Source organism: Lithobates pipiens, unplaced genomic scaffold (assembly GCF_037356315.1).
Source record: "Lithobates pipiens isolate NorthernLeopardFrog02 unplaced genomic scaffold, aLitPip1_a1.2 Scaffold_35, whole genome shotgun sequence".
NCBI lineage: Eukaryota > Metazoa > Chordata > Amphibia > Anura > Ranidae > Lithobates > Lithobates pipiens.
This window is the reverse complement of record NW_027507811.1, coordinates 1,384,179-1,409,355: the sequence shown is the minus strand read 5'-3', so window position 1 is coordinate 1,409,355 and position 25,177 is coordinate 1,384,179. Positions and strand designations below refer to the sequence as shown.

Sequence of the window (25,177 nt, the reverse complement as noted above, 5' to 3'; positions counted from 1 at the left end):
GTATGCAGGGAGAACTGTGAGGAACCAGGAAGCATCGGGGCAGTAAAAGAGTTAGATAGGAGGAGCTCCGGTGATCCCATCCCAGCGCTTGCTGCAGCCTGGCCGACCCCCGCCAGAGATCGTGAGTGCCCGGCCGTGCCGCCCTCCTGTGTGCCTGGATAGGAGGAGCGGCGGGGACAGCTGCATATGGAGGAATTGAGCTTTCCATATTCTTTCTGCAGTCGGCGAATGCCCGCAGAAGAAGCGGTCATTCAGCGGCTGCAGGAGGAATATGGAAAGCTCAATTCCTCCATATGCAGCTGTCCCCGCCGCTCCTCCTATCCAGGCACACAGGAGGGCGGCACGGCCGGGCACTCACGATCTCTGGGGGTAGTCGGCCAGAATGCAGCAGGCGCTGGGATGGGATCACCGGAGCTCCTCCTTCCCCTTCACAGTCATAGGGCAGGGATATTTTCCGCAGCCTGGCCGGACTCCTGACCCCAATAGGCAGCCGGCCAGACGTGGAGAGGCCAGGTGGGTGAGCGGCGCGGGCTGCAGGAGCAGGAGCAGCTCAGTTGCTTTAGGGCCCCACATGGACTTGCGGCCCGCCCGGTGTGCCCTATGGCTGCCCGCACGGCTTTTACAGATGGCACCTGGAGCCTGTTGTTCAGTCCAGTGATCGAGCAGATGTAAATTAGGCGGCCACGAGGCCCCTGTGAGGGCGAGGCCTTAGGCGGCCGCCTAATTTGCCTAATTAGAGAGCCGCCTCTGGGTACCCCTGTACTTTACTCCCCACCCTTTTGAAAGTTTATACTGAGGCTCTTGAGCAAGGGTCTTTGCCGAGCTCCATGAATGAGGCAATTATTGTGGTCTTGTTGAAACCAGGCAAGGAGGCTAGATCCCCGGGCTCATATAGGCCCATATCCTTGCTGACGGCGGATGTTAAGCTGCTGGCAAGGGTATTGGCGAACAGACTGGCCAGGGTAATACATAAATTAGTGCATAAAGACCAATCCGGATTTATCCCTTCTAGATCCACAGCGCAAAATATTAGGAGGCTCTTTTTGAACCTGCAAATCCCAACAGATAACACTGGCAATAGAGCAATTTTCTCCCTTGACGCAGCTAAGGCCTTTGACAGTGTTGAGTGGCCTTATCTGTGGCAAGTGCTGCGGTGTGTGGGACTGGGAGACACTTTTATCAAATGGGTTCAGTTACTATACGCTAGGCCCACAGCGAGACTTAGGGTAAATGGGGACTTGTCTGAGCCGTTTTCATTGTACATGGGCACTCGGCAGGGGTGTCCTTTGTCACCCCTTGTCACGTACCTGGTTAGAGAGCCCCAACGTGCAGGGAGTGGCGCCTCGTAAGCCTCCGGCTCTCGAGCCCCTGGTGATGGAGACAGGGGTTCAGGAGCCCGGAGGACACAAGTGCCTGGCCGGATAGCAGATAGCGGGTACAGCCGGAACAGATGGTAGACAGGAACGGCGGGTGCAACCAGCGCTGGATATCGGTCAAGGACTGCTGAACAGCTGGCACAAGTGGACCGGCAAGGTGGTAGAGGCAACGGGTGCCGGACTTCAGGCAGACAGGCGTAGTCAATCAGGCTGGGTCGGCAACAGTCTGGCAGTGGAGGTACAGGAGCGGAAGACAGAGGCGTAGTCAATCAGGCTGGGTCGGCAACAATCTGGCAGCGGAGGTACAGAAGCGGAAGGCAGAGGCGTAGTCAATCAGGCAAAAGGTCAAGGCAGGCGGAAAACAGGCAAAGTCCAGGAACAGGTCGGGTATAATATCAGGAACACGATCACAAACAAACAGCAGAAGTCTCAGGAACGCTGTAGACCGAACAGCACTGAGGAGCAGGAGCTGTGGCCTTAAATAGTCTATTGGGCGCCAGGATTGGTCGTGCGGCACGTTTGCGTACCCCCGCGGGTGGCCGTGGTTACGCTCGTGACCCCGCGCACGTCCGTACGGTGCGAGCGCCCGCTTGTGTCAACGCGCACCTGTGAACGTCTGTTGGAACCTGCGTGCACCCGCGCGTGTTTGTTCGTGCCAACCCGCGTCCGAGGGCGTCGGAGATCCTTTCGTACAGGAACCCTGCAGGTACGTCTCCTCTGTACGATCGGGGTAGCGGAACGACCGTGACATTGCCCCCCCCCAAGGGGCAACCTCCGGATGCCCAACTGTGTCATCCTATCTGGATGGGACCTCTTGAAGGCTTGGATTAGTTTTTCAGCATGCAGGTTGGACTCTGGTTCCCACGAATTTTCCTCAGGACCATAGCCCTTCCACTTAACCAAGAACTGGATCTGGTTCTGTCTCTTCCTGCAGTCCAGAATGGACTCGACCTCGTACTCTAGTTCCCCATCAATTGTCACGGGCTCAGGAGGGTTGATATTCCGGTCAGCAAAGGGATCAGGAACTGCGGGCTTCAGTAGCGAGACATGAAAGACCGGGTGTATCCGAAATGACTCCGGGAGTTTCAGCTCAACGGCCACGTCATTTAGTTTCCTTATAATGGGAAATGGACCCACAAACTTCGGGCCCAGCTTTTTGGATGGGCAGGCTAGCTTCAAATTTAGTGTAGACAACCAGACCTGGTCCCCGACCTGGAGGTCAAGTTCCCCTCTTCTCCTCTTGTCAAAGGCCTCTTTATAACATTTCTGGGTCTTCGCCAGGGTCTCTTGAAGAAACTTGTTGTTGTTCAAAAAAAAATTAAGGTCCTCCAGGACTGCAGGTACTGAACATTCGGGGAGACTACCGGACAAAAAAGATGGATGGAAACCAAAATTTGCGAAAAATGGTGACTGTTTAGTGGCAGAATGAGTAGAGTTATTATAAGCAAACTCTGCAAGCGGTAAAAGTGATGCCCAATCGTCCTGAGAGAAGGAGGAGAAACAACGCAGATATTGCTCCAACGTCTGGTTGGTTCGCTCGGTCTGGCCATTGGTTTGAGGGTGATAGGCCGAAGAGAGACGAAGCTCAATTTTCAGAGTTTCACAGAGAGCTTTCCAGAACCTGGACGTAAACTGTACTCCTCTGTCGGAGGTAATGTCAGCAGGAATACCGTGGAGCCTTACTACTTCCTTAATAAAGGCCCTGGCCGTTTCTGTGGCCGACGGGGTCCCCCTCATAGGTATGAAGTGGGCCATCTTGGTAAACCTGTCTACCACTACCAGGACAGAGGAGAAGCCTTCAGAGAGGGGCAGATCCACTATAAAATCCATAGATATCATTTTCCATGGTCTGTCCGGGATGGGTAATGGTCTCAACAAGCCCCATGCCCCTAATTTGCTACCTTTATTCCTGATGCAGGTGGTGCATGCCTTCACATATTCCCTGCAATGCTTCTTCATCTGGGGCCACCAAAACGTGCGCTGGAGCAGGTCCGTGGTTTTGAACACCCCAAAGTGACCGGCCAATGGGTGGTCGTGACAGGAACTGAGGACCGCCGTACGTGTCACTTGGGGGACGAAGATTCTGTCCTGATGCCAGAGAAGACCGTCCTTGGAGGTTAAGGAGATGTCCGGTGGGATGGCTGGATCGCTGGAGGCCTGTTTAATTTGGGATAGGAGACCTTCCTGGAGCAGAAGGAAGTTTCCTGGAGGCAGGATGGTGTCGGGGGTAGGAAGTTCCACAGCTTCGTTGTACATCCGGGAAAGAGCATCAGGCTTCACATTCTTCGACCCGGGCCGGTACGTGATGTGGAACACGAATCTAGAAAAGAAAAGTGCCCACCGGGCCTGTCGAGGTTTCAGTCGCTTGGCTGCTTTCAAGTATTCGAGGTTTTTGTGGTCGGTATAGACCAGGATTGGATGAGAAGCGCCTTCAAGGAGATAGCGCCATTCCTCCAATGCTGCCTTGATTGCTAGGAGCTCTCGGTCACCGACATCATAGTTGCGCTCTGCTTCCGAGAGTTTGCGGGAGAAGAAAGCCACCGGGTACAGTAGTGACTTAGGTCCCTGTCTCTGGGAAAGTACTGCCCCAACGGCCACTTCCGAAGCATCCACCTCCAGGATATAAGGCAGCGAAGCGTCGGGGTGTTTTAGGATTGAGGCAGAGACAAACAGGTTTTTCAGGGTTTCGAAGGCCTCCTGAGCCCTAGGGGTCCACTGAAATTTCCGGTTCTGTTTGGTCAGTTCAGTGATGGGGGAAATAATGGAAGAAAATCCCCTGATGAACTTCCTGTAAAAGTTCGCGAATCCCACGAAGCGTTGGACCCCTTTTTTGTCCGAGGGAGCGGGCCAGTCTACGATAGCTGAAATCTTCTGGGGGTCCATTTCTATGCCGTTTACGGAAATGATCAAGCCCAGGAATTGGACGCTTCGCTGTTCGAAAACGCACTTTTCTGGTTTGGCGTAAAGGCCATGGAGGCGGAGACGGGCTAGGACACTCTTCACATGCTCCCGGTGTTCAGCTAAAGAGGAAGAGAAGATCAAGATGTCATCAAGATATATAACAACAAACAAATCAAGGTACTCTCTAAAGACATCGTTAACGAAGTGTTGAAATGTAGCGGGAGCGTTACAAAGTCCAAAGGGCATAACTCGGTACTCGTAATGTCCGAAGCGGGTACGGAAGGCGGTCTTCCATTCGTCGCCTTTACGGATGCGAATGAGGTTGTAAGCGCCCCGTAAATCTAACTTGGAGAACACCTTGGCCGACCCCAGTCTCTGAAATAATTCGGGCACTAACGGTAAGGGGTAACGGTTCTTAATTGTGACTTTGTTGAGTGCTCGGTAGTCCACACAGGGCCGTAAGGAATGGTCCTTCTTCTGAACAAAGAAGATCCCTGCGCCTGCTGGGGAAGTGGATGGTCGTATGAAGCCCTTCTTCAGGTTGTCGTCCAGGTAAGTTTTCAAAGCACCCAGCTCGGTTTCAGATAAGGGGAAGATCCTCCCGAACGGAATCTCTGCTCCAGGGAGTAGGTCAATAGGGCAATCGTATTGTCTGTGGGGAGGTAAAGTCTCTGCGCCCTTTTTACTGAACACATCTAAAAACTGGTGGTAAGCTTCGGGCACAGCCTGTCGGAGCCCGGTGTCTGTCTCCATGCAGAGCAGAGAAGAAGAGGCAGGATCAGTATTGGTGGCTGGGAAGCAGTTTTGATGACAATACGCAGATGGGAATTCTACTTCTCCAGTGCACCAGTTAATCAGAGGGTTGTGGGCCTTCAACCAGGGCATGCCCAGGATCACAGGAAACAGGGGGGATTTGATGATATCCAGACTCAGGAGTTCCTGGTGAGCTCCGGCAATGGTGACAAGAAGCGGGGACGTCTCCTGGGTAACAGGTCCGGATTTAAGGGAGGAGCCGTCGGCCAGAAAGATTGAAAGTCCCTTTACCCTAGGCCGAAGAGGAATGTTATTTCTCAGGGCAAAAGACAAGTCCATGAAGCCGCTGCAAGCTCCAGAGTCTATGATGGCGTCAACGCTGAGAGTCTCTCCGGAGAACTGTAGGAGAAGAGGTACAACCAGGTGAGAAGCGGTATTGGTACTGGGCAGAGTGGTAGGAGAAGCAGAAGGTGCAAGAAGGCACTTACGTGACTTGGCGGGACAGGTGCGAACAAAATGTCCAGATTCCCCACAATAGAGGCAAAGGTTGCCAGTTCTCCGGCGTTGGCGCTCCTCGGGCGTCAAGGAGGGACGAAGTAGACCCAATTGCATAGGCTCCGAAGGATCCAGAGAAGGTGGAGCAGGCAGGACCGGCGGGTTGGGACTTGGAACCCGTGGCATCATCCAGACTGGGCGAGAAGTGGGGGTTGAGCGCTCTAAACGACGCTCTCTCAAACGCCTGTCGATCTGGATCGAAAGGTCGATGAGCGCTTCGAGGGTTTCAGGGATTCCCACGCGAGCCAGTTCATCCTTCAATGCTTCCGAGAGTCCCATGCGGAACTGGTAGCGGAGGGCTGAGCTATTCCACTCGGTGTCGGCACTCCAACGCCTGAATTCAGACACATAGTCCTCCACTGGCCTGCGACCCTGTTGGAGTGCGTGCAAAGCTGCTTCTGCGGTGGCGGCAAGTTGCGGGTCCTCATACAGTTGAGACATGGCTTGGAAGAAAGCGTTCAAAGAGTCCAGAGAGGGGTCCTTTCGTTCGAGGAGACGATGTGCCCAGGCCTGAGGTTCGTCGGTTAATAGAGAAATGACGAACCCCACCTTTGTCGCCTCGAGAGAAAAAGTCCGGGGTTGGAGGGCGAAAAAGAGCTCGCAGGAGTTCCGGAAGGCCCTGAACTTGTTCCGGTTACCGGAGAAGCGATCTGGTGTAGGTACCCTTGGTTCTGGCGGCATCATGACCACTGACGGTGGTCCTGTAGACCCAGAGGCAGCCGGGGCTGCGGCAGATAGGACCTGGATCTGTTCCTCCAAGCGTCCGTAGCCTTCTTGTAGGCTCTTCACGGCCTGGGTGAGGCCGGCTAGATGATGACAGAGTTCATCCATAGGAGATGCTCCCTGCGAGGGCTCAGACATTCTGGCTGTTCGGTACTGTCACGTACCTGGTTAGAGAGCCCCAACGTGCAGGGAGTGGCGCCTCGTAAGCCTCCGGCTCTCGAGCCCCTGGTGATGGAGACAGGGGTTCAGGAGCCCGGAGAACACAAGTGCCTGGCCGGATAGCAGATAGCGGGTACAGCCGGAACAGATGGTAGACAGGAACGGCGGGTGCAACCAGCGCTGGATATCGGTCAAGGACTGCTGAACAGCTGGCACAAGTGGACCGGCAAGGTGGTAGAGGCAACGGGTGCCGGACTTCAGGCAGACAGGCGTAGTCAATCAGGCTGGGTCGGCAACAGTCTGGCAGTGGAGGTACAGGAGCGGAAGACAGAGGCGTAGTCAATCAGGCTGGGTCGGCAACAATCTGGCAGCGGAGGTACAGAAGCGGAAGGCAGAGGCGTAGTCAATCAGGCAAAAGGTCAAGGCAGGCGGAAAACAGGCAAAGTCCAGGAACAGGTCGGGTATAATATCAGGAACACGATCACAAACAAACAGCAGAAGTCTCAGGAACGCTGTAGACCGAACAGCACTGAGGAGCAGGAGCTGTGGCCTTAAATAGTCTATTGGGCGCCAGGATTGGTCGTGCGGCACGTTTGCGTACCCCCGCGGGTGGCCGTGGTTACGCTCGTGACCCCGCGCACGTCCGTACGGTGCGAGCGCCCGCTTGTGTCAACGCGCACCTGTGAACGTCTGTTGGAACCTGCGTGCACCCGCGCGTGTTTGTTCGCGCCAACCCGCGTCCGAGGGCGTCGGAGATCCTTTCGTACAGGAACCCTGCAGGTACGTCTCCTCTGTACGATCGGGGTAGCGGAACGACCGTGACACCCCTGTTGTTTGCTCTGGCTCTGGAGCCACTGGCGGCCAGGATACGCGGGGACAAAGATATAATTGGGTTCCAAAGATCTATGAATACGGATGTGGTGTCCCTGTACGCTGATGACACCCTGCTGTACCTGGGAGACACGCAGGGATCTTTGCAGGCAGTTATGGGCCTTATTAAAGCCTTTGGGGAATTGTCAGGTTTTGCCATCAATTGGGATAAGTCAGTGCTGATGCCCTTGGATCCCTTGCTTGTCCCTATCCCTAGTTGTGCAGCGATGGTCCAGATAGTAACTGAATTTAAGTATTTGGGGGTTCAGGTAACCCTGCACCCATCCCACTATATTGCGCGCAACTTGGCCCCCTTCTTAGCAACTTTAGGAAAAAATGCACGGCCTGGTGTAAACTGCCTCTGTCGATTGCCGGGAGAATTAACCTAATTAAAATGATCTGGGCTCCGCAATTACTATATATATTTCATAATTCTCCGGTGTGGATCCCTAGGAGATGGTTTGAAAAAATTGAGTCGCAATTTCGGGAGTTGATTTGGCGGAAAAAAACAGCCAGGATTAAGTTGTCTACCCTCCATTATAATAAGGAAGAAGGTGGGATGGCGGTCCCGCATCCCAGGACTTACTTTTTAGCATCCCAACTGCAACAACTAGGGGGGTGGGGCTTGATAGACCTGACCGACCCTATCCGTAAGCTGTTAGACACTAAGGGGGACAGCGAGACTGCACTCACGAGGTTGGAGGCGGGTTATCCGCATCTAGATTCAATGGCTCCCACTGTGAAACTGTTGAATACTTTGTGGCCGTATGTCAAAAAGACACTCGGATTACGGGGGTACCTGCCCGACACACCTATATGGCGTAACAAACAATTCAAAGAACTTCAGAAACTGACAGGCTTTAGCAACTGGGAAAGGGCGGGTATTAAATATGTCTCCCAGCTGTATGCTGGTCATATATTTAAGTTGTTCTCTGATATTCAAATGGAATTTGGGGTTCCGCACAACAATTTTTTTAAATACCTACAGCTGTGTCATGCGCTGCAAATACAGGCAAGGTCCACTGTGCTGCGGCCTGCAGATCACGCTATTCTTCAATCCATCCTTATGAAACAGGACAAGAAGGGGATGATCTCGGGCTGCTACAGTATACTCCTTGCACGAATACAGGACCCTGCTAAGCTGCCATGTAGACAGGGGTGGGAGGCAGATCTTGGCCCCATTGACGGGGAAAAATGGGAATTGTGTCTAGCGGCAACCCCTTTAGTCTCACTGTCAGCGTCCCACAAACTGTCACAATTACAGTGGTGTGAAAAAGTGTTTGCCCCCTTCCTCATTTCCTGTTCCTTTGCATGTTTGTCACACTTAAGTGTTTCGGAACATCAAACCAATTTAAACAATAGTCAAGGACAACACAAGTAAACACAAAATGCAATTTGTAAATGAAGGTGTTTATTATTAAAGGTGAAAAAAAATCCAAACCATCATGGCCCTGTGTGAAAAAGTGATTGCCCCCCTTGTTAAAACATACTATAACTGTGGTTGTCCACACCTGAGTTCAATTTCTCTAGCCACACCCAGGCCTGATTATTGCCACACCTGTTCACAATCAAGGCATCACTTAAATAGGAGCTGCTTGACACAGTAAGGTCCACCAGAAGATCCTTAAAAGCTACACATCATGCCGAGACCCAAAGAAATTCAGGAACAATTGAGAAAGAAAGTAATTGAGATCTATCAGTCTGGAAAGGGTTATAAAGCCATTTCAAAGCTTTGGGAATCCAGCGAACCACAGTGAGAGCCATTATCCACAAATGGCGAAGACATGGAACAGTGGTAAACCTTCCCAGGAGTGGCCGGCCGCCCAAAATTACCCCAAGAGCGCAGCGACGACTCATCCAAGAGGTCACAAAAGACCCCACAACAACGTCCAAGGAACTGCAGGCCTCACTTGCCTCAGTTAAGGTCAGCGTTCATGCCTCCACCATCAGGAAAAGACTGGGCAAAAATGGCCTGCATGGCAGAGTTCCAAGGAGAAAACCATTGCTGAGCAAAAAGAACATCAAAGCTCGTCTCAATTTCTCCACAACACATCTTGATGATCCCCAAGACTTTTGGGACAACATTCTGTGGAGCGATGAGACAAAAGTGGAACTCTTTGGAAGGTGTGTGTCCAAGTATATCTGGCGTAGAAGGAACACTGCATTTCATAAAAAGAACATTATACCAACAGTAAAATATGGTGGTGGTAGTGTGATGGTCTGGGGCTGTTTTGCTGCTTCAGGACCTGGAAGACTTGCCGTGATAAAAGGAACTATGAATTCTGCTGTCTACCAAGAGATCCTGAAGGAGAATGTCCGACCATCTGTTCGTGTACTCAAGCTGAAACCAACTTGGGTTCTGCAGCAGGACAATGATCCTAAACACACCAGCAAGTCCACCACCGAATGGCTGAAGAAAAACAAAATGAAGACTTTGGAGTGGCCTAGCCAAAGTCCTGACCTGAATCCTATTGAGATGTTGTGGTATGACCTTAAAAAGGCCGTTCATGCTCGAAAACCCTCTAATGTAACTGAATTAGGACAATTCTGCAAAGATGAGTGGGCCAAAATTCCTCCAGGACGCTGTAAAAGCCTCATTGCACGTTATCGCAAACGCTTGGTTGCAGTTGTTGCTGCTAAGGGTGGCCCAACCAGTTATTAGGTTTAGGGGGCAATCACTTTTTCACACAGGGCCATGATGGTTTGGATTTTTTTTCACCTTTAATAATAAACACCTTCATTTACAAATTGCATTTTGTGTTTACTTGTGTTGTCCTTGACTATTGTTTAAATTGGTTTGATGTTCCGAAACACTTAAGTGTGACAAACATGCAAAGGAACAGGAAATGAGGAAGGGGGCAAACACTTTTTCACACCACTGTATACCTATTACATAGGGCCTATAGGACACCCAAGAGACTCCATTCATGGGGCATTAGAGATTCCCCCCTGTGCCCAAAGTGTGAGACAGACCATGGTGATCTTCTTCATATGCTGTGGAAGTGCCCCAAGCTTTTTAGATTCTGGAAGGAGATTACAGTAATGATTTCTACAGTATATAATGTGACCATCCCAATGGACCCGGCCGTTTGCCTGCTGGGTGCGCTGGAAGATGATACGCTGACTTCACACACACGCACCGCAGTCCTAAGATTGCTCTATGAAGCACGTAAACTGATTGCCCAACGGTGGATCACCCCAAGAGTGCCTACCAGGGGGCAATGGGTGGACAGTGTGAGCAAATTATTAATTAAAGAAAAATTAACATACCAGCATAGGAAAGTCCCACAAAAATTTTATTTAATGTGGCAAGCATGGCTGGAGGTTCCGGGGTTGGTCCCCTACCAACTTATCAAAGACAGACTGATTCTGGGATAGACACTCGGAGCATGATTGCCCAAAGGTTGCTGATAGGGGCAGAGAGTGGGCCGTACGAAACCAAGGCATTTCTGCCAATGGAAGAGGGAACGTTGGAATACCACTTTATTATGATGTTCTTATCTAGAATGTGTACACAAGGAACTAAAAGTACTGCAAAGGTTTACTTTGGATGTAATGTTTGTTTTCGACATATCAGTTGTTATGGTATCTTCTATCTAAGATACACGATATTGGAATTGTTGCACAGTGGATAGATTGGTGTATAAGAGATGAAGGGGAGAGTCAGTAGACAGAATAATGGTACGTTGTAACAAGAACCTGGGAATAACGAGGGTATGTAACGGAAGAGATTAAATGCACAAATGCAAGGGAATGGGTTGTGAAATCACTCTTTTTGGGACTTGATTCTTCTCTCACTGCATCTTATGTTGTTGTAATCAATATTTTGTTTTTGATTTTTATGTCTCTTTCTGCACTGTCTGTTGTATATTTTGTACTGTGCAACAAGCGAAATAAAAGTTATTTTCTGATAAAAAAAAAAAAAAAACTATCCCTATTTTGTAAACGCTATAACTTTTGCGCAAACCAATCAATAATTGCTTATTGCGATTTTTTTTACCAAAAATATGTAGAAGAATACGCATCGGCCTCAACTGAGGGAAAAAATTTTTTTTTATATATTTTTGGGGGATATTTATTATAACAAAAAGTAAAAAATAATGCGTTTTTTTTTTCAAAATTGTCGCTCTATTTTTGTTTATAGCGCAAAAAATAAAAACCGCAGGGGTGATCAAATACCACCAAAAGAAAGCTCTATTTGTGGGGAAAAAAAAGGACGTCAATTTTGTTTGGGAGCCACGTCGCACGACCGCGCGATTGTCAGTTAAAGCGACGCAGTGCCGAATCGCAAAAAGTGGTCTGGTCTTTGACCAGCAAAATGGTCCGGTCTGCAAGTGGTTAAAGAAAAATGAAAATGGAAATGGGCAGCCCCATATCTTTCAGTGTCCAACCTTATGAGATCTTGTAGGCTCTGTAAGTAGTTGATTAATCTATGCTAAAAAAAAAGTCCCCCTTTTTTGATGCCTTGAAGCCTATTAAGATTTAGCGGTCACTTGCTGATTAGACATGCTATACGCTACGTTACCGATATCTATGTACCATAGACGTGAGGACCTGGGACTGTCTTTTCCTGGTTTAAATAAAATATTCGAAAAAAAAAAAAAAATAGTTGCCATAGCTCCCAACTGTCCCTCATTTCGAGGGACTGTCCCAGATTTGGAACAAAGTCCCTCTTTCCCCCCCCCCGCATTTGTCCCTCACGTTGGTCTGATCCATACAGTTGTATATAAAGTACACTATTTATCTTTCAAAGAGTGTTCCCCAGAGCTAAACCTTTCATCCAATTTCTAAATTGCGACGTTTGTAATCTTTAAAAGCCAATATAAAGGAATAGTAGTGGTTAAAAAAAAAAAAAACACGAGTGGGTTTAACTGATCTTTTTTTTTTATAATTCTTCTTTAAGGGGGCGTGTGTCCTGTGCCTACATACTTTTGATAATTAGTGTCCTTCATTCCCATTTTTAAAAGATGGGAGGTAAGTATTTCTATTCCCCCTTGGTGGGAGCGGAGACGACCCCCATCTATAAGGATATACAGTACATACACACACACAGCACAAGGCCGTGAGATGTCTCTTGGGGGCTGCAGTTCCTCTGAGCTCCACAAGGTGGTGATCTTCTCACGTCGGCCCAGGCAGGAAGTCTCTAGGGAAGACAGGAAGTGATGTCTGGTACACACAGGAAGTCTCTATGGAAGACAGGAAGTGATGTCAGGCACAGACAGGAAGTTCCGGGTGAGAGGTGAGGCGGGAGGAAGTGGAGAGAAGACGTTGCTGGAAGTGGCAGAAGACGAGGTAATAAGATCTTATTTTCTATTTACACCCAGTAATCCCCCGTCATGTCCGTCCTCTTCCTCCATAGTCACTGTGACGTCTTTTATCTCCAGCAGATGATGATACACACATATATAGTGTGGAGACCTAGATTACCCCCTTCAGGGGCAGAACATTCCCAGAGTTACGGGAGGGGTTGCCCTTTCTTGAAGACGAACCCAAACACTTTACTGGCGCACGGCATTTTTTTTTTTGTAGTATACAATACAGACAAAATAGGATTGTAAAAGGCCTTGGACACTTTTGGAGTGGCTTGAAGAGAATAGTAACACGGCGTGCTGTGCGTCCCGTGGCGAATAGAGGGTATGGCCACATTGCGTTAACAGTGGGAGGGGCCTACATTAGCCCACCCTACCGAAAGCACCCCTTACTATCCAGTGCAACCAACCCAACCTTCCACTGACAGTCCAAAGTAGCCTCCACCTACCTATAGCAACCCACACCATCAACACCACACCAAAATGGCCCATTCTGTCTACAACACCCCCAAATCAGTCCATCATATCCAAAGCGGACTACCCTAACTACAGCACCCAAAACAACCTTACAGCAGCCAGATGGACTCGGGGGGGGGGGGGGCGAGGGATGCACAGGGGGAGGCAGAGGGGTGGACCGGGGGGCTGCAGAGTGGTCAGGGGGGCAGTGGGATGGACGGGGCAGTGGGGTGGACTGGAGAGTAGCGGATTGATGTACACAGTTCAGAGATCAGGAGTGCACTACATACAGAGCTTAAGAGTGCGATATGTACACAGTGCAGAGATCAGGAGTGAGCTTTGTACAGAGTGCAGAGATCAAGAGTGTGCTATGTACACAGTGCAGAGATCAGGAGTGTGCTATGTACAGAGTGCAGAGATCAGGAGTGTGCTATGTACAGAGTGCAGAGATCAGGAGTGTGCTATGTACAGAGTGCAGAGATCAGGAGTGTGCTATGTACAGAGTGCAGAGATCAGGAGTGTGCTATGTACAGAGTGCAGAGATCAGGAGTGTGCTATGTACAGAGTGCAGAGATCAGGAGTGTGCTATGTACAGAGTGCAGAGATGTGCAGAGATCAGGAGTGTGTTATGTACACAGTGCAGAGATCAGGAGTGTGCTATGTACAGAGTGAAGAGATGTGCAGAGATCAGGAGTGTGCTATGTACACAGTGCAGAGATCAGGAGTGTGCTATGTGGTGAGGTGGGTGCAGAGTGCAGGGGGTGAGGTGGGTGCAGAGTGCAGGGGGTGAGGTGGGTGCAGAGTGCAGGGGGTGAGGTGAGTGCAGGGAGTGAAGTGGGTGAGGTGAGTGCAGGGGGGTGAGGTGGGTGCAAAGTATGAGGTAGGTGAGGTGAGTGCAGGGGGTGAGCTGGGTGCAGAGTATGAGGTGAGTGCAGGGGGTGAGGTGGGTGAGGTGAGTGCAGGGGGTGAGGTGGGTGCGGTGGGTGCAAAGTATGAGGTAGGTGAGGTGAGTGCAGGGGGTGAGCTGGGTGCAGAGTATGAGGTGAGTGCAGGGAGTGAGGTGGGTGCAGAGTATGAGGTGGGTGAGGTGGGTGCAGAGTATGAGGTGGGTGCAGAGTATGAGGTGGGTGAGGTGGGTGCAGAGTATGAGGTGGGTGCAGAGTATGAGGTGGGTGCAGAGTATGAGGTGGGTGCAGAGTATGAGGTGGGTGAGGTGGGTGCAGAGTATGAGGTGGGTGAGGTGGGTGCAGAGTATGAGGTGGGTGAGGTGGGTGCAGAGTATGAGGTAGGTGAGGTGAGTGCAGGGGGTGAGGTGGATGCAGAGTATGAGGTGGGTGAGGTGGGTGCAGAGTATGAGGTGGGTGAGGTGGGTGCAGAGTATGAGGTGGGTGCAGAGTATGAGGTGGGTGAGGTGGGTGCAGAGTATGAGGTGGGTGAGGTGGGTGCAGAGTATGAGGTGGGTGAGGTGGGTGCAGAGTATGAGGTGGGTGAGGTGGGTGCAGAGTGTGAGGTGGGTGCAGAGTATGAGGTGGGTGAGGTGGGTGCAGAGTATGAGGTGGGTGAGGTGGGTGCAGAGTGTGAGGTGGGTGAGGTGGGTGCAGAGTGTGAGGTGGGTGCAGAGTATGAGGTGGGTGAGGTGGGTGCAGAGTATGAGGTGGGTGAGGTGGGTGCAGAGTATGAGGTGGGTGAGGTGGGTGCAGAGTATGAGGTGGGTGAGGTGGGTGCAGAGTATGAGGTGGGTGAGGTGGGTGCAGAGTATGAGGTGGGTGAGGTGGGTGCAGAGTATGAGGTGGGTGAGGTGGGTGCAGAGTGTGAGGTGGGTGCAGAGTATGAGGTGGGTGAGGTGGGTGCAGAGTATGAGGTGGGTGAGGTGGGTGCAGAGTATGAGGTAGGTGAGGTGAGTGCAGGGGGTGAGGTGGATGCAGAGTGCAGAGAGTGAGGTGGTGACATTAGCGAGCAGCCAGCCAGCGACCAGCGCCGGAGGAGGTCGAACTCCGGCGGGCAGCGTGGGGCTCAAGAGGCGGGCAGCTAAGGGCCCCCCAACTATGACAGGGCCCTGGGCGGCTGTCCCTTTTGCCCCGCGTTAAAGACATCCCTGCATCCCCCATAGCAGGCTGTGTTCTCTCCTCCTCTTATCGATCTGCTGGCACCTCCTCCTGATATAGATTAGCTTAGAAGTCAGCACAGGCCGGCTGAGGAAGGGGGGCGGGTACATTTCTTTCTCATTGGCTGAGGAGGCAGCAGAGAGGCTGTATATCAGTTCAGACCACCTCTGAATCCTGCCTGCTGGGTCTAACTAAAGATTATCGACTTATGCGGCCGGAAGCAGCTGTATCCCTCCACAGGAAAAAAAAAAAGAGTCCCCAGTCTTTTGACATCAAAATAAGATGTGCAGGTACAATAAAAAAATAAATAAAAAATAGTCACATATGTAGTGGCATCTGATTTTTGGGGGTGCTGTGAGGGTACTCTGAAGTTTTGGGGGGTGGCGCTGCCACTGTGTGTCCGGGTGTCTGGCAGCTGGAAACATGATTAAAAAACCAGACCGTCTGGGTGAATCTCCGACGGGTAGCAAAACCCTTATTACGGGGGGGTGGGGGGCGGCGAAACATTCTCTTCATTTTGGAGATGTGTCGCTTGTTCCATTAATGTCACCTTTTCAGTTTATACGAATGGATCGTGCGATGACACGGGATGGATGAGGGTTTTATACAGAGGTGGATGATTGACTGTATCATTGTGTGTGTCAGGTTCCTATAAGGTGTCAGGATGTCACTGTCTATTTCTCCATGGAGGAGTGGGAGTATTTAGAAGGACACAAGGATCTCTACAAGGACGTCATGATGGCCAATCAGCCGCCCCTCACATCACCGGGTAAGAGGAGACTTTATTGTAAAGGAGAGAGCAGTACGGAGGCTCCACCTAGATCCCCCATCATCTGATAAACACATAGAAACAATGTATTCAGTCAGTGTGTGTGTTTCCTACAGATGGATCCAGTAATGGGAACCCACCAGAGAGAAGTCGTGGTGATTATAATATTGTTGTTAAAGAAGAGTATAAAGAGGAGGATGAGGAGTATGGAGTGATGGAGGAGTTTTCTGAAGGACACAAGGATATGATGGAGCCACCAAATACCAGGAACCCACCAGAGAGATGTCCCCGTCCTCTGTATTCCCGGGATTCCCCACAGGGAGGTCACACCATCCCCCACCATCCTCAGGTAGATGAGGAACAATCACTGATAGTATCATTAGGATCTGTACATTATCTGCATTGTTACCATTGATGTCATTTTTATTATATATTCAGAGTGGAAACCTGAGAGATCCTAAAGTTGAGGTTAAAGAAGAGATAAAAGAGGAGGATGATGAGGATGGGGGGATGGAGGAAGAACACAAAGATCTGTACCAGGACACCATGGAGGAGTCATCCAGATACAGGAACCCACCAGAGAGATGTCCCCGTGGAAACCTCGGGGATGATAATATTGATATTAAAGAAGAGTATAAAGAGGAGGATGAGGAGTATGGAGTGATGGAGGAGTTTTCAGAAGGACACAAGGATATGATGGAGCCACCAAATACCAGGAACCCCCCAGAGAGATGTCCCCGTCCTCTGTATTCCCGGGATTCCACACAGGAAGGTCACACCATCCCTCAATATTGCAAGGTTGGTGGGACGGAGATTATAAAACACAGACTTATGGGACGATGTGTGGCTTTACTATGTGATGTCACCATAATAAAGCTTATATCTGATATTTTCTCTCTCATTTTCTTGGTTTAGAGTGGAGATCCAATGGATATAGAATTTGAGGTGAAATCAGAAGAAGAAGAGAGGTATGTGAGGGATGATCAGCAGTCTATGGAGGAGGATGGAATAACAGGGACATTTATAGAGGAGGACACTCCTACAGAGATCAGCACAGGTGGGTCATTAACACTAAATACATTCCTCCCCCCATACTGCTCACTGATTGGTCCAGAGTAGGGCGGGGGCTGGGTGATATCAGCCTGTAATCCCCTGGTCACTTTCCTGAGCTGTGTTCCCCATCCTGTATTCCTGGATTTCTCTCCGATAATCTTCCTTCTCTGTGCTGCCGACACAATTTATGTATCTAGACTGGATTTATGGAGATTCTGGGGATCAGCTGGCAGCAAAATTATGGTTTTCACCATAGGCGTTGCTAAACCTATCATAAATCATTTATATTATACATTACATACTCCTGACCCCTGCACTATGCTGTACATTACATACTCCTGACTTCTGCTCTCTCTCCTCCACCCACTGCTATATATACTAGGGATGAGCCCAACACCCCCCCCCGGTTCGGTTCACACCAGAACTTTCGAACGGACTGAAAATTTGTGTAACTTTAGAACCCCATTGAAGTCTATGGGACTCGAACGTTCAAAATAAAAAGTGCTAATTTTAATGGATAATATGCAAGATACTGTCCTAAAAAGGGTTTGGGGACCTGGCTCCTGCCTCAGGGGACATGGGTCAATGCCTAAAATGTTTTTAAAAATGGCTGTTTTGGCGGGAGCACTGATTTTAATGATGATTAAAGTGGAAAAAAAAGTGAAATATTCCTTTAAATATGGTGCCTGGGGGGTGTCTGTAGTATGCCTGTGAAGTGCCACGTGTTTCCCGTGTTTAGAACAGTCCCTGCGCAAAATTACATTTAATGGAAAAAAAGTCATTTAAAACTGCTTGCGTTTTTTAATGTTATATCTGGTTCCTGCAATATGGATGAAAATCATTGAGAAAAATGGCATGGGTAGCCCTCCCTGCCCATTACCAGCCCCTTTGGGTCTTGTACGCATATTAAGGGCAACCCCGTACCCATATTAAAAAAAGGAAATACGTGTGGCCCCCAGGCCCTATATACTCAGAACAGCAGTATACAGGCGGTGCAAACAAGACAGGGACTGTGTAGGTTTGTTGTGTTAAGTTGAATCTGTTTGTAATTTTCAACTGGTACATTTTTAAAGTGTAGCTCCAGTCCAAAAAAAATATTTTTAAGCTTTTTGGAAAACATAGGGAAGGGTTATCACCCCTGTATAATTTGTTTTGTCGTCCATCTTTTTTCATCTCACTTGCTGCTGTCTCCTTCCGTTTGCAAGTAGGAGACGTTTGTAAGTTGGATGTTTGAAAGTAGGGGCCTGCCCTATATGCTCTGCAGAAATGGCGGAACAAGGTGTTGGTGTTGCCACAACATTGTAAGCCCTCAAAGTGACTCTTGGTGGGCGCTGGAGCGCCCTGCTGTGAACGATTATACCAAGAATTGTTGAACAGTGGTAGAAAAATAGGGCCTTTGGTGGTTGTGGTGCTGGTGCCACAACACTATAAGTCCTCACAGTTACTCTGGGTGGGCACAGGAACGGGCCCTCCTGTGAAATATTATATCAAGAATTGTAATTACATGTCCCTGTTAAACAGGGGCTGAAAAATTGGACCTTAGGCAATGCTTGCTGGTGCCACAACACTGCAACCTCTCCCATATACTCTAGTTTTAGTGCAGGAATTAGCCCTGCTGCAAAGCATTGCATCAAAAATTGTAATTAAACGCCCCTGTTCAACAGGGGCTGAAAAATTGGGCTCGTGGCATCACCCAGAACCAAAAATGTTCTTCCAAGATATCAGCGGAGGAGGAAGAGGATAGACAATCAACATAACAGGACAGTCACTCAGCATCAGCATAGGCAGTCTTGAAGGGATGTGATATTTCAAAAAAAATTATTCGGTTACATCAGCTTCAGGTGCTTGGTAGCTGTGGGGGATCCAAGATTGATTCATCTTTATGAAGGTCAGTCGATCAACCGAGTCGGTGGACAGGCGCACCCTGTGATCGGTTACAAAGCCACCAGCAGCACTGAAGGTGCGTTCCGAAAGAACGCTGGATGCAGGACAGGCCAGTAGCTCAATTGCATACTGTGCAAGCTCTGGCCAGTGATCCATCCTCAAGACCCAGTAAGCCAGAGGATTTTCGGTGGGAAAGGTGTCCAAGTCTGACCTTGCCCCTAGGTATTCCTGCACCATGTAAATCAGACGCTGGCGATGGTTGCTGGAACCGATCATACCTTGGGGCTGCGGACTAAAAAATTGCCTGAAAGCATCGGTCAGACGGCCACCTTCTCCACCGCTCCTTCTGACTGATGCCTCAGCAACACGTTGTCCAGGACCAGGAGTTTGTGACCTCCCAGTCTCTGGGAACGCGTTGCACAGATCTTTCTGCAAGGCCTCCCGGAGATGTCTCATCCTCTTCTCCCTCTGCAACGGTAAGATAAGGTCGGCAACCTTACCCTTGTACCGTGGATCAAGGAGAGTGGCCAGCCAGTAATGGTCCCTCTCCTTGATCCGAAGAATACGAGGATCCTTCCGCAGGCTTTGCAGGATCAGGGAGGCCATGCAGCATAGGTTAGCTGAGGCATTCGGTCCAGAGTCCTCTGGGTCACTAAGGACAACATGATCCTCAGCTACCTCCTCCTAGCCACATACAAGTCCACAGGTTTCTTAGGACTGTAAATCATCCCTACAAGACTGTTGCTACTGAGTGCCAGGCTACACCTCCATGCTGACACAATCATCCTCCTCCTCCTCCTCTTCCTGTGTGATGGGTGGCACAGCAGGAACACTGTCTGGATAAAGGGGGCCTTGAGAGGCAAGGAAGTCCTCCTCTTCCTGCCTCTGTTCTGCCTCAAGTGCCCTGTCCATTATTCCACGCAGTGTATGCTCCAATAGGTGGACAAGAGGTACAGTGTCACTGATGCATGCACTGTCACTGCTCACCATCCTTGTGGCCTCCTCAAACGGTGACAGGACAGTGCATGCATCCCTGATCATGCCCCACTGGCGTGGTGAGAAAAAACCGAGCTCCCCTGACCCTATCCTGGTGCCGTAGTCACACAGGTACTCATTGATGGCCCTCTGTTGCGTGTGCAGCCGATGCAGCATGGCCAACATTGAGTTCCACCTGGTGGGCATGTCACATATAAGGCGGTTCTTGGGCAGGTTCAACTCCTTTTGGAGCTCAGCCAGCCGAGCACAGGCTTTAAATGATTGGTGGAATTGCACACAGACTTTCCTGGCTTGCTTCAGGACATCCTGTAAGCCGGGGTACCTGCCCAAGAACCGCTGCACCACCAGGTTAAGGACGTGAGCTACACAGGGCACATGGGTCAGTTGTCCCTGTCGGAGGGCGGAGAGGAGGCTGGTGCCATTGTCGCAAACCACCATTCCTGGCTTAAGCTGAAGTGGCGTCAACAACCTCTCGGCCTGCCCCTGCAGAGCTGACAAAATATCTGCCCCAGTGTGGCTCCTGTCCCCCAAACAAACCAGCGCAAGCACGGCATGGTATCTTTTTGCCTGCGTACTTGCGTAGCCCCTGGAACGCCTACGGAGCACCGCTGGTTCTGAGGACAGAGCACTGGAAGAGGCCATGGAGGAAGAAGAAGAGGAGGGGGTGGAGGAGAGAGGTGTGTCACAACCAATAGTAGCATTTTGGAGGCGTGGTGGCGGAACAACCTCCAACACTACTGCACCTTGTCCTGCATCCTTCCCAGCTGCCAGAAGAGTGACCCAATGGGTCGTGAAAGACAGGTAACATCCCTGTCCATGCCTGCTGGACCATGAGTCAGCGGTAATATTCACCTTACCGCTGACCGCCCTGTCCAGCGAGGCAAGGACATTGCCTTCCACATGCCGGTAGAGAGCCGGAATCACCTTCCGTGAGAAAAAGTGGCGTTTGGGTACCTGCCACTGAGGAACCGCACATTGTACAAACTCACGGAAGGGGGCCGAGTCTACCAACTGAAAAGGCAGCAGTTGAAGTGCTAGCAATTTAGCCAAGCTAACATTCAACCGCTGGGCATGTGGATGGCTGGGAGTGAACTTCTTTCTACGGTCCAGCAGCTGGGGCAGGGACATTTGCCTGCTATAATCGGACGTGGGTGTACTGCTAGCAGATTAATTAAGTATAAAGTTAAGGAAAAACCGCGCTCAACAACGGTGGGAAGTAGGAAAGGATAGCAATAGCAGTGGCTACGGCCAAATACTAATTATATCAGGTTGCTGCCACCCACAAGGAGAGAAACTCCAATAGGTGTTTCCTCCAAACTAGCAGATTGCCCGCAAGCACTTGGCTGTGACACACCTAATTCTACACCTTCATTCCTCTCAGAGCAGGTTTCAGAGAGGACTGAAGGTCTAGTGGGGTTGGAGATCCCAGCTGATGAGGAGCAAGGAGAGGTCCGCTTTGTTCTTTGGTGTGGGTCTTTGAGGTACGCTTGTCAACGAGCTGCATGGCAGGTCAACATATGTCTGGTCAAGCATGTGGTGCCCAAGCGGCTGATGTTTTGGCCACGTGAGATACGCTTGAGACATATGTTGCAAATAGCAGCGGTGCGATCTGATGCACTCGTCTCAAAAAAGGCCCACACCAAAGAACTTCTAGAATAACGTGCAGAGGCAGCGCCCTGCACAGGCGGAGCTCTGCGGTGTGATTCAGTCGGTGTGCTGCCCCTAAGCTGGCCCCCGGAGGGCATCCTGCCTCGTTGGACATGTGCCTCCTCCTCCTCCACTCTCCTACCAGGCACCCACGTGGAGTCAGTGACCTCATCATCCCCTCCCTCTTCATCGCTGTAGCAAACCTGGCAGTATGCTGCAGCTTATGGAACATGACTGCCAGATTGCTGTCCTTCTTGAGCATCCCCTCTCTCTGCGCTCACGTTACTGCCTTCCTCTAGCTGATGTCATCATCAGAGCCTACAAAACACTGGGCATCCTCCTGGAGCATGTACCCAACACTGTGCTCAAAGAGTTCAGGAGACTCCTCAGGAGGACGTGGTGGGTCTAGGGAAGGAGTCACTGATGATGACTTTAAGACGAGGGAAGACGATGCGTTGGCAGCTGCTTTGCTAGTACCCTGAGACTGGGTGAGAGAGGATGAGGAGGATGAAGAGGGCTTGGTCATCCACTCTACCAAGTCGTTGGCATGTTGCGGTTCAACATGTCCAGCTGCCGAAAAGAAGGACAAGCGTGTCCCATGGCCACGTGCTGATGACAATGCACCGCGTCCATGACCAGCACTGTTGTCTCTAGACACAGAGCCTGCTTGCCCTCTTTTATCGGCTCGCGCCTGTCTGCCTCTCCTTGCTGGCCTTCCAGACATGGTAATGGCCTGCAGGGAGATGGGAAAACCAGCAATTGGGTAGTGTATATTGTGCTGGAGGCACACAACACCCACTAACTCCTGCAGATGCCTTTATTATAGAACACCAGCAATAAAGGGCAGATATAGGTGTATACTGGGCTGGAGGCACACAACACCCACTAACTCCTGCAGATGGCAGATGGCTCAATTAGAGAAGAGCAATATAGGTAGATACAGGCGTATACTGCGCTGGAGGCACACAGACAACATCCACTAACTCCTGCAGACGCCAGAACACTACACAAGGCCGCTGCGCTGGCGGCCTTATATAGTGTGGGGCATGTACTACACAGCCTGAGCTATAATTGGCCAATCATGGCTCTCCTCGTTGCTGGCGCTGTGATTGGCCAAGCATGCGAGGTCACAGTGCATGCTTGGCCAATCATGAGCCAGCAATGCACTGCGATGGCGCAGTGCATTGTGGACCGCGAGCGCCACACGAATTTGGCGCAAACGGCCCACAGAGTTCTGGCTTCGCCGAACGGGCGAACAGCCGGTGTTCGAGTCGAACACCAAGCTCATCCCTAATATATACACATAATATGTATTCTCTTTTGTTACACCCATTTCCTACCAGCTGGACATTTTATATCTGATGATGTGATTGGAGGACAGACTTTTACATGGTGATAATAATGTGATAACTTCCTCAAACTTTGGACCCTTAAACAGAAAGTGATAATGTGGGAGGAGTCAATAACCCAATGATGGGGTCTTCAGGATCAGTCCAGTCTTCATCTTGGTTGTCCTCCCCCCATCCTCACTCTCTGACCTCTGGTGGGGCTCAGCCCCGCTGTTATTCATGACTAAATCATGGACTAAATAAGGAAGTGCAGGACTTCTTGTGTTGGGAAGATGGCAATGAGTGATAGAGGGGGAGGGGACACTCGTCCTATAATCCCCTCATCACTGTCACTCCTATAAAAGACAGTTCTCGTTGTTTCCTCACTCTCTGACTAAGGTCCATGAATAAAGAAATGATCTGGTAGGAGATCAGAGGACCCATTTACTAGTTACCTTGAGGGGGGAATTGTAAGATCCTCAGAGACAAAGCTGCCTGATGTGGGCGGAGTCCTGGTTTAGGGGAACCAATCAGCTGATGTCTAGTAATAATCTTTGTATTTCTATTTTAGTAGATGGACGGGAGATGAGGAAAACCTCAGAGGATTGTCTCACTTTGTCTCCAGACTGTAAAGTAGAAGATGAGGACATCACACAGTATAGTCCAGGAGAAAACCCGACTACCTCAAATGTCCATCCGGCACCACACAGTGTACATGGACCATCGTATTCCTCTTATCCCGAGGAACCTCAGACTGTGCGGGACGGTGCCGGACCATCGTATTCCTCTTATCCCGAGGAACCTCAGACTGTGCGGGACGGTGCCGGACCATCGTATTCCTCTTATCCCGAGGAACCTCAGACTGTGCGGGACGGTGCCGGACCATCGTATTCCTCTTATCCCGAGGAACCTCAGACTGTGCGGGACGGTGCCGTCCTTCCAACACATAAGAGGTTTCCCTGTACTGAGTGCGGCAAATGTTTTTCACAGAAGTCACATCTTTCCAGACATCAGAGATCTCACACGGGGGAAAAACCATATACCTGTACTGAGTGCGGGAAATGTTTTTCAGATAAGTCCGATCTTTATAATCATCAGAGATTTCACACTGGTGAAAATCTGTATTCCTGTTCTGAGTGTGGAAAATGTTTTGTAAAAAAATCAAAACTCGTCACACATCAAATGTCTCACACGGGGGAAAAACCATATTTCTGTTTTGATTGTGGGAAATGTTTTTCAAGGAAATTCGATCTCGACAAACACCAAAGGTCTCACACGGGGGAGAAGCCCTATTCCTGTTCCGAGTGCGGGAAATGTTTTACACAAAGTGTCAGTCTTTACAAACATCAGAGATTGCACACGGGAGAGAAGCCGTATCCCTGTCCTGAGTGCGGGAAATGTTTTTCAGTGAAGTCCAGTCTTGTCATACATCAGAGAACCCACACGGGGGAGAAGCCGTATTCCTGTCCTGAGTGCAAGAAATGTTTTTCACTGAAGTCCAGTCTTAACGCACATCAGAGATTGCACACGGGGGAGAAGCCGTATTCCTGTCCCGAGTGCGGGAAATGTTTTTCAGAGAAGTCCCATCTTTCCAGACATCAGAGGTCTCACACTGGGGAGAAGCCGTATTCCTGTCCTGAGTGTGGGAAATCTTTTTCAGAGAAGGCCACTCTTTGCAGACATCGGAGATCTCACACGGGGGAGAAGCCGTATTCCTGTCCCGAGTGCGGGAAATGTTTTTCAGATCGGGCCAGTGTTTACAATCATCGGAGATTGCACACAGGGGAGAAGCCGCATTCCTGAACGAGGGAAATGTTCCACGCTGAAGTCCTGTCTTCCTGTACATCAGGGGGTCCCACACAACCCTCGAGGTGTATTCGTTGGATTTCGACCTTCAATATTTCCTGATTTGATGACTGCAGTCTTGTTAAAAGTAAAATGATAATAAAAATTGTATTGAATGAGGAAAAGATTGTGTGTGTCGGTGCAATGAGGACAAACTTTGTATCCAAATATTACTCATAGGAGACGCTATAAAAGCCTTCACAGGTCATCAGTGTAGAGGGAACCCCCAATAACGGGCCCAGAAAACAGAAAATACCCTCCAAGCAACCCAACGGGACTACAGAGTTATATATTATAGATTTATATATTATAGATTTATGTTAAAAATTTATATAGATTGATATAGTATAGATTTATATATTATATATTTATATACTGTGTATAGAAGAAAGTGCGCAACCCTAAGGATGAATTTCCAATAAGGTAAAAAATAGAAAAAGTAAACAAA

General features: G+C 49.9%; 3 protein-coding genes across 3 annotated transcripts in view; all 3 read left to right on the top strand.

Annotated features, from left to right (window-relative positions):
• The window catches only part of LOC143955957 (uncharacterized), a 151,943-nt gene extending 134,225 nt beyond the window's left edge, over nucleotides 1–17,718 (top strand). The window contains exons 2-3 of the mRNA XM_077466082.1: nucleotides 16,415–16,774; nucleotides 16,892–17,718. Of these exons, the coding sequence (XP_077322208.1) occupies nucleotides 16,487–16,774; nucleotides 16,892–17,095 (492 nt within the window). The 5' untranslated portion in view covers nucleotides 16,415–16,486 and the 3' untranslated portion in view covers nucleotides 17,096–17,718. The remainder of the gene's footprint in view (nucleotides 1–16,414; nucleotides 16,775–16,891) is intronic.
• Nucleotides 1–25,177, top strand: part of LOC143956091 (uncharacterized) — a 67,073-nt gene that overhangs the window by 18,368 nt on the left and 23,528 nt on the right. Inside the window, exon 2 of the mRNA XM_077466222.1 lies at nucleotides 23,838–24,679. Within this exon, the coding sequence (XP_077322348.1) occupies nucleotides 23,838–24,679 (842 nt within the window). The remainder of the gene's footprint in view (nucleotides 1–23,837; nucleotides 24,680–25,177) is intronic.
• On the top strand, nucleotides 15,707–16,391 carry LOC143955229 (uncharacterized). The gene is made up of 2 exons (XM_077465311.1): nucleotides 15,707–15,976; nucleotides 16,093–16,391. The coding sequence occupies exons 1-2, from the start codon at nucleotides 15,892–15,894 to the stop codon at nucleotides 16,389–16,391; spliced, it is 384 nt and encodes a 127-aa protein (XP_077321437.1). The 5' UTR covers nucleotides 15,707–15,891.

Coding starts and splice junctions, on each gene's coding strand:
- LOC143955229 (XM_077465311.1), top strand. CDS start 15,892: ATGGAGGAGTGGGAGTATTTAGAAGGACACAAGGATCTCTACAAGGAC. Junction 15,977..16,092: donor GCCGCCCCTCACATCACCGG/GTAAGAGGAGAC, acceptor TGTTTCCTACAG/ATGGATCCAGTAATGGGAAC.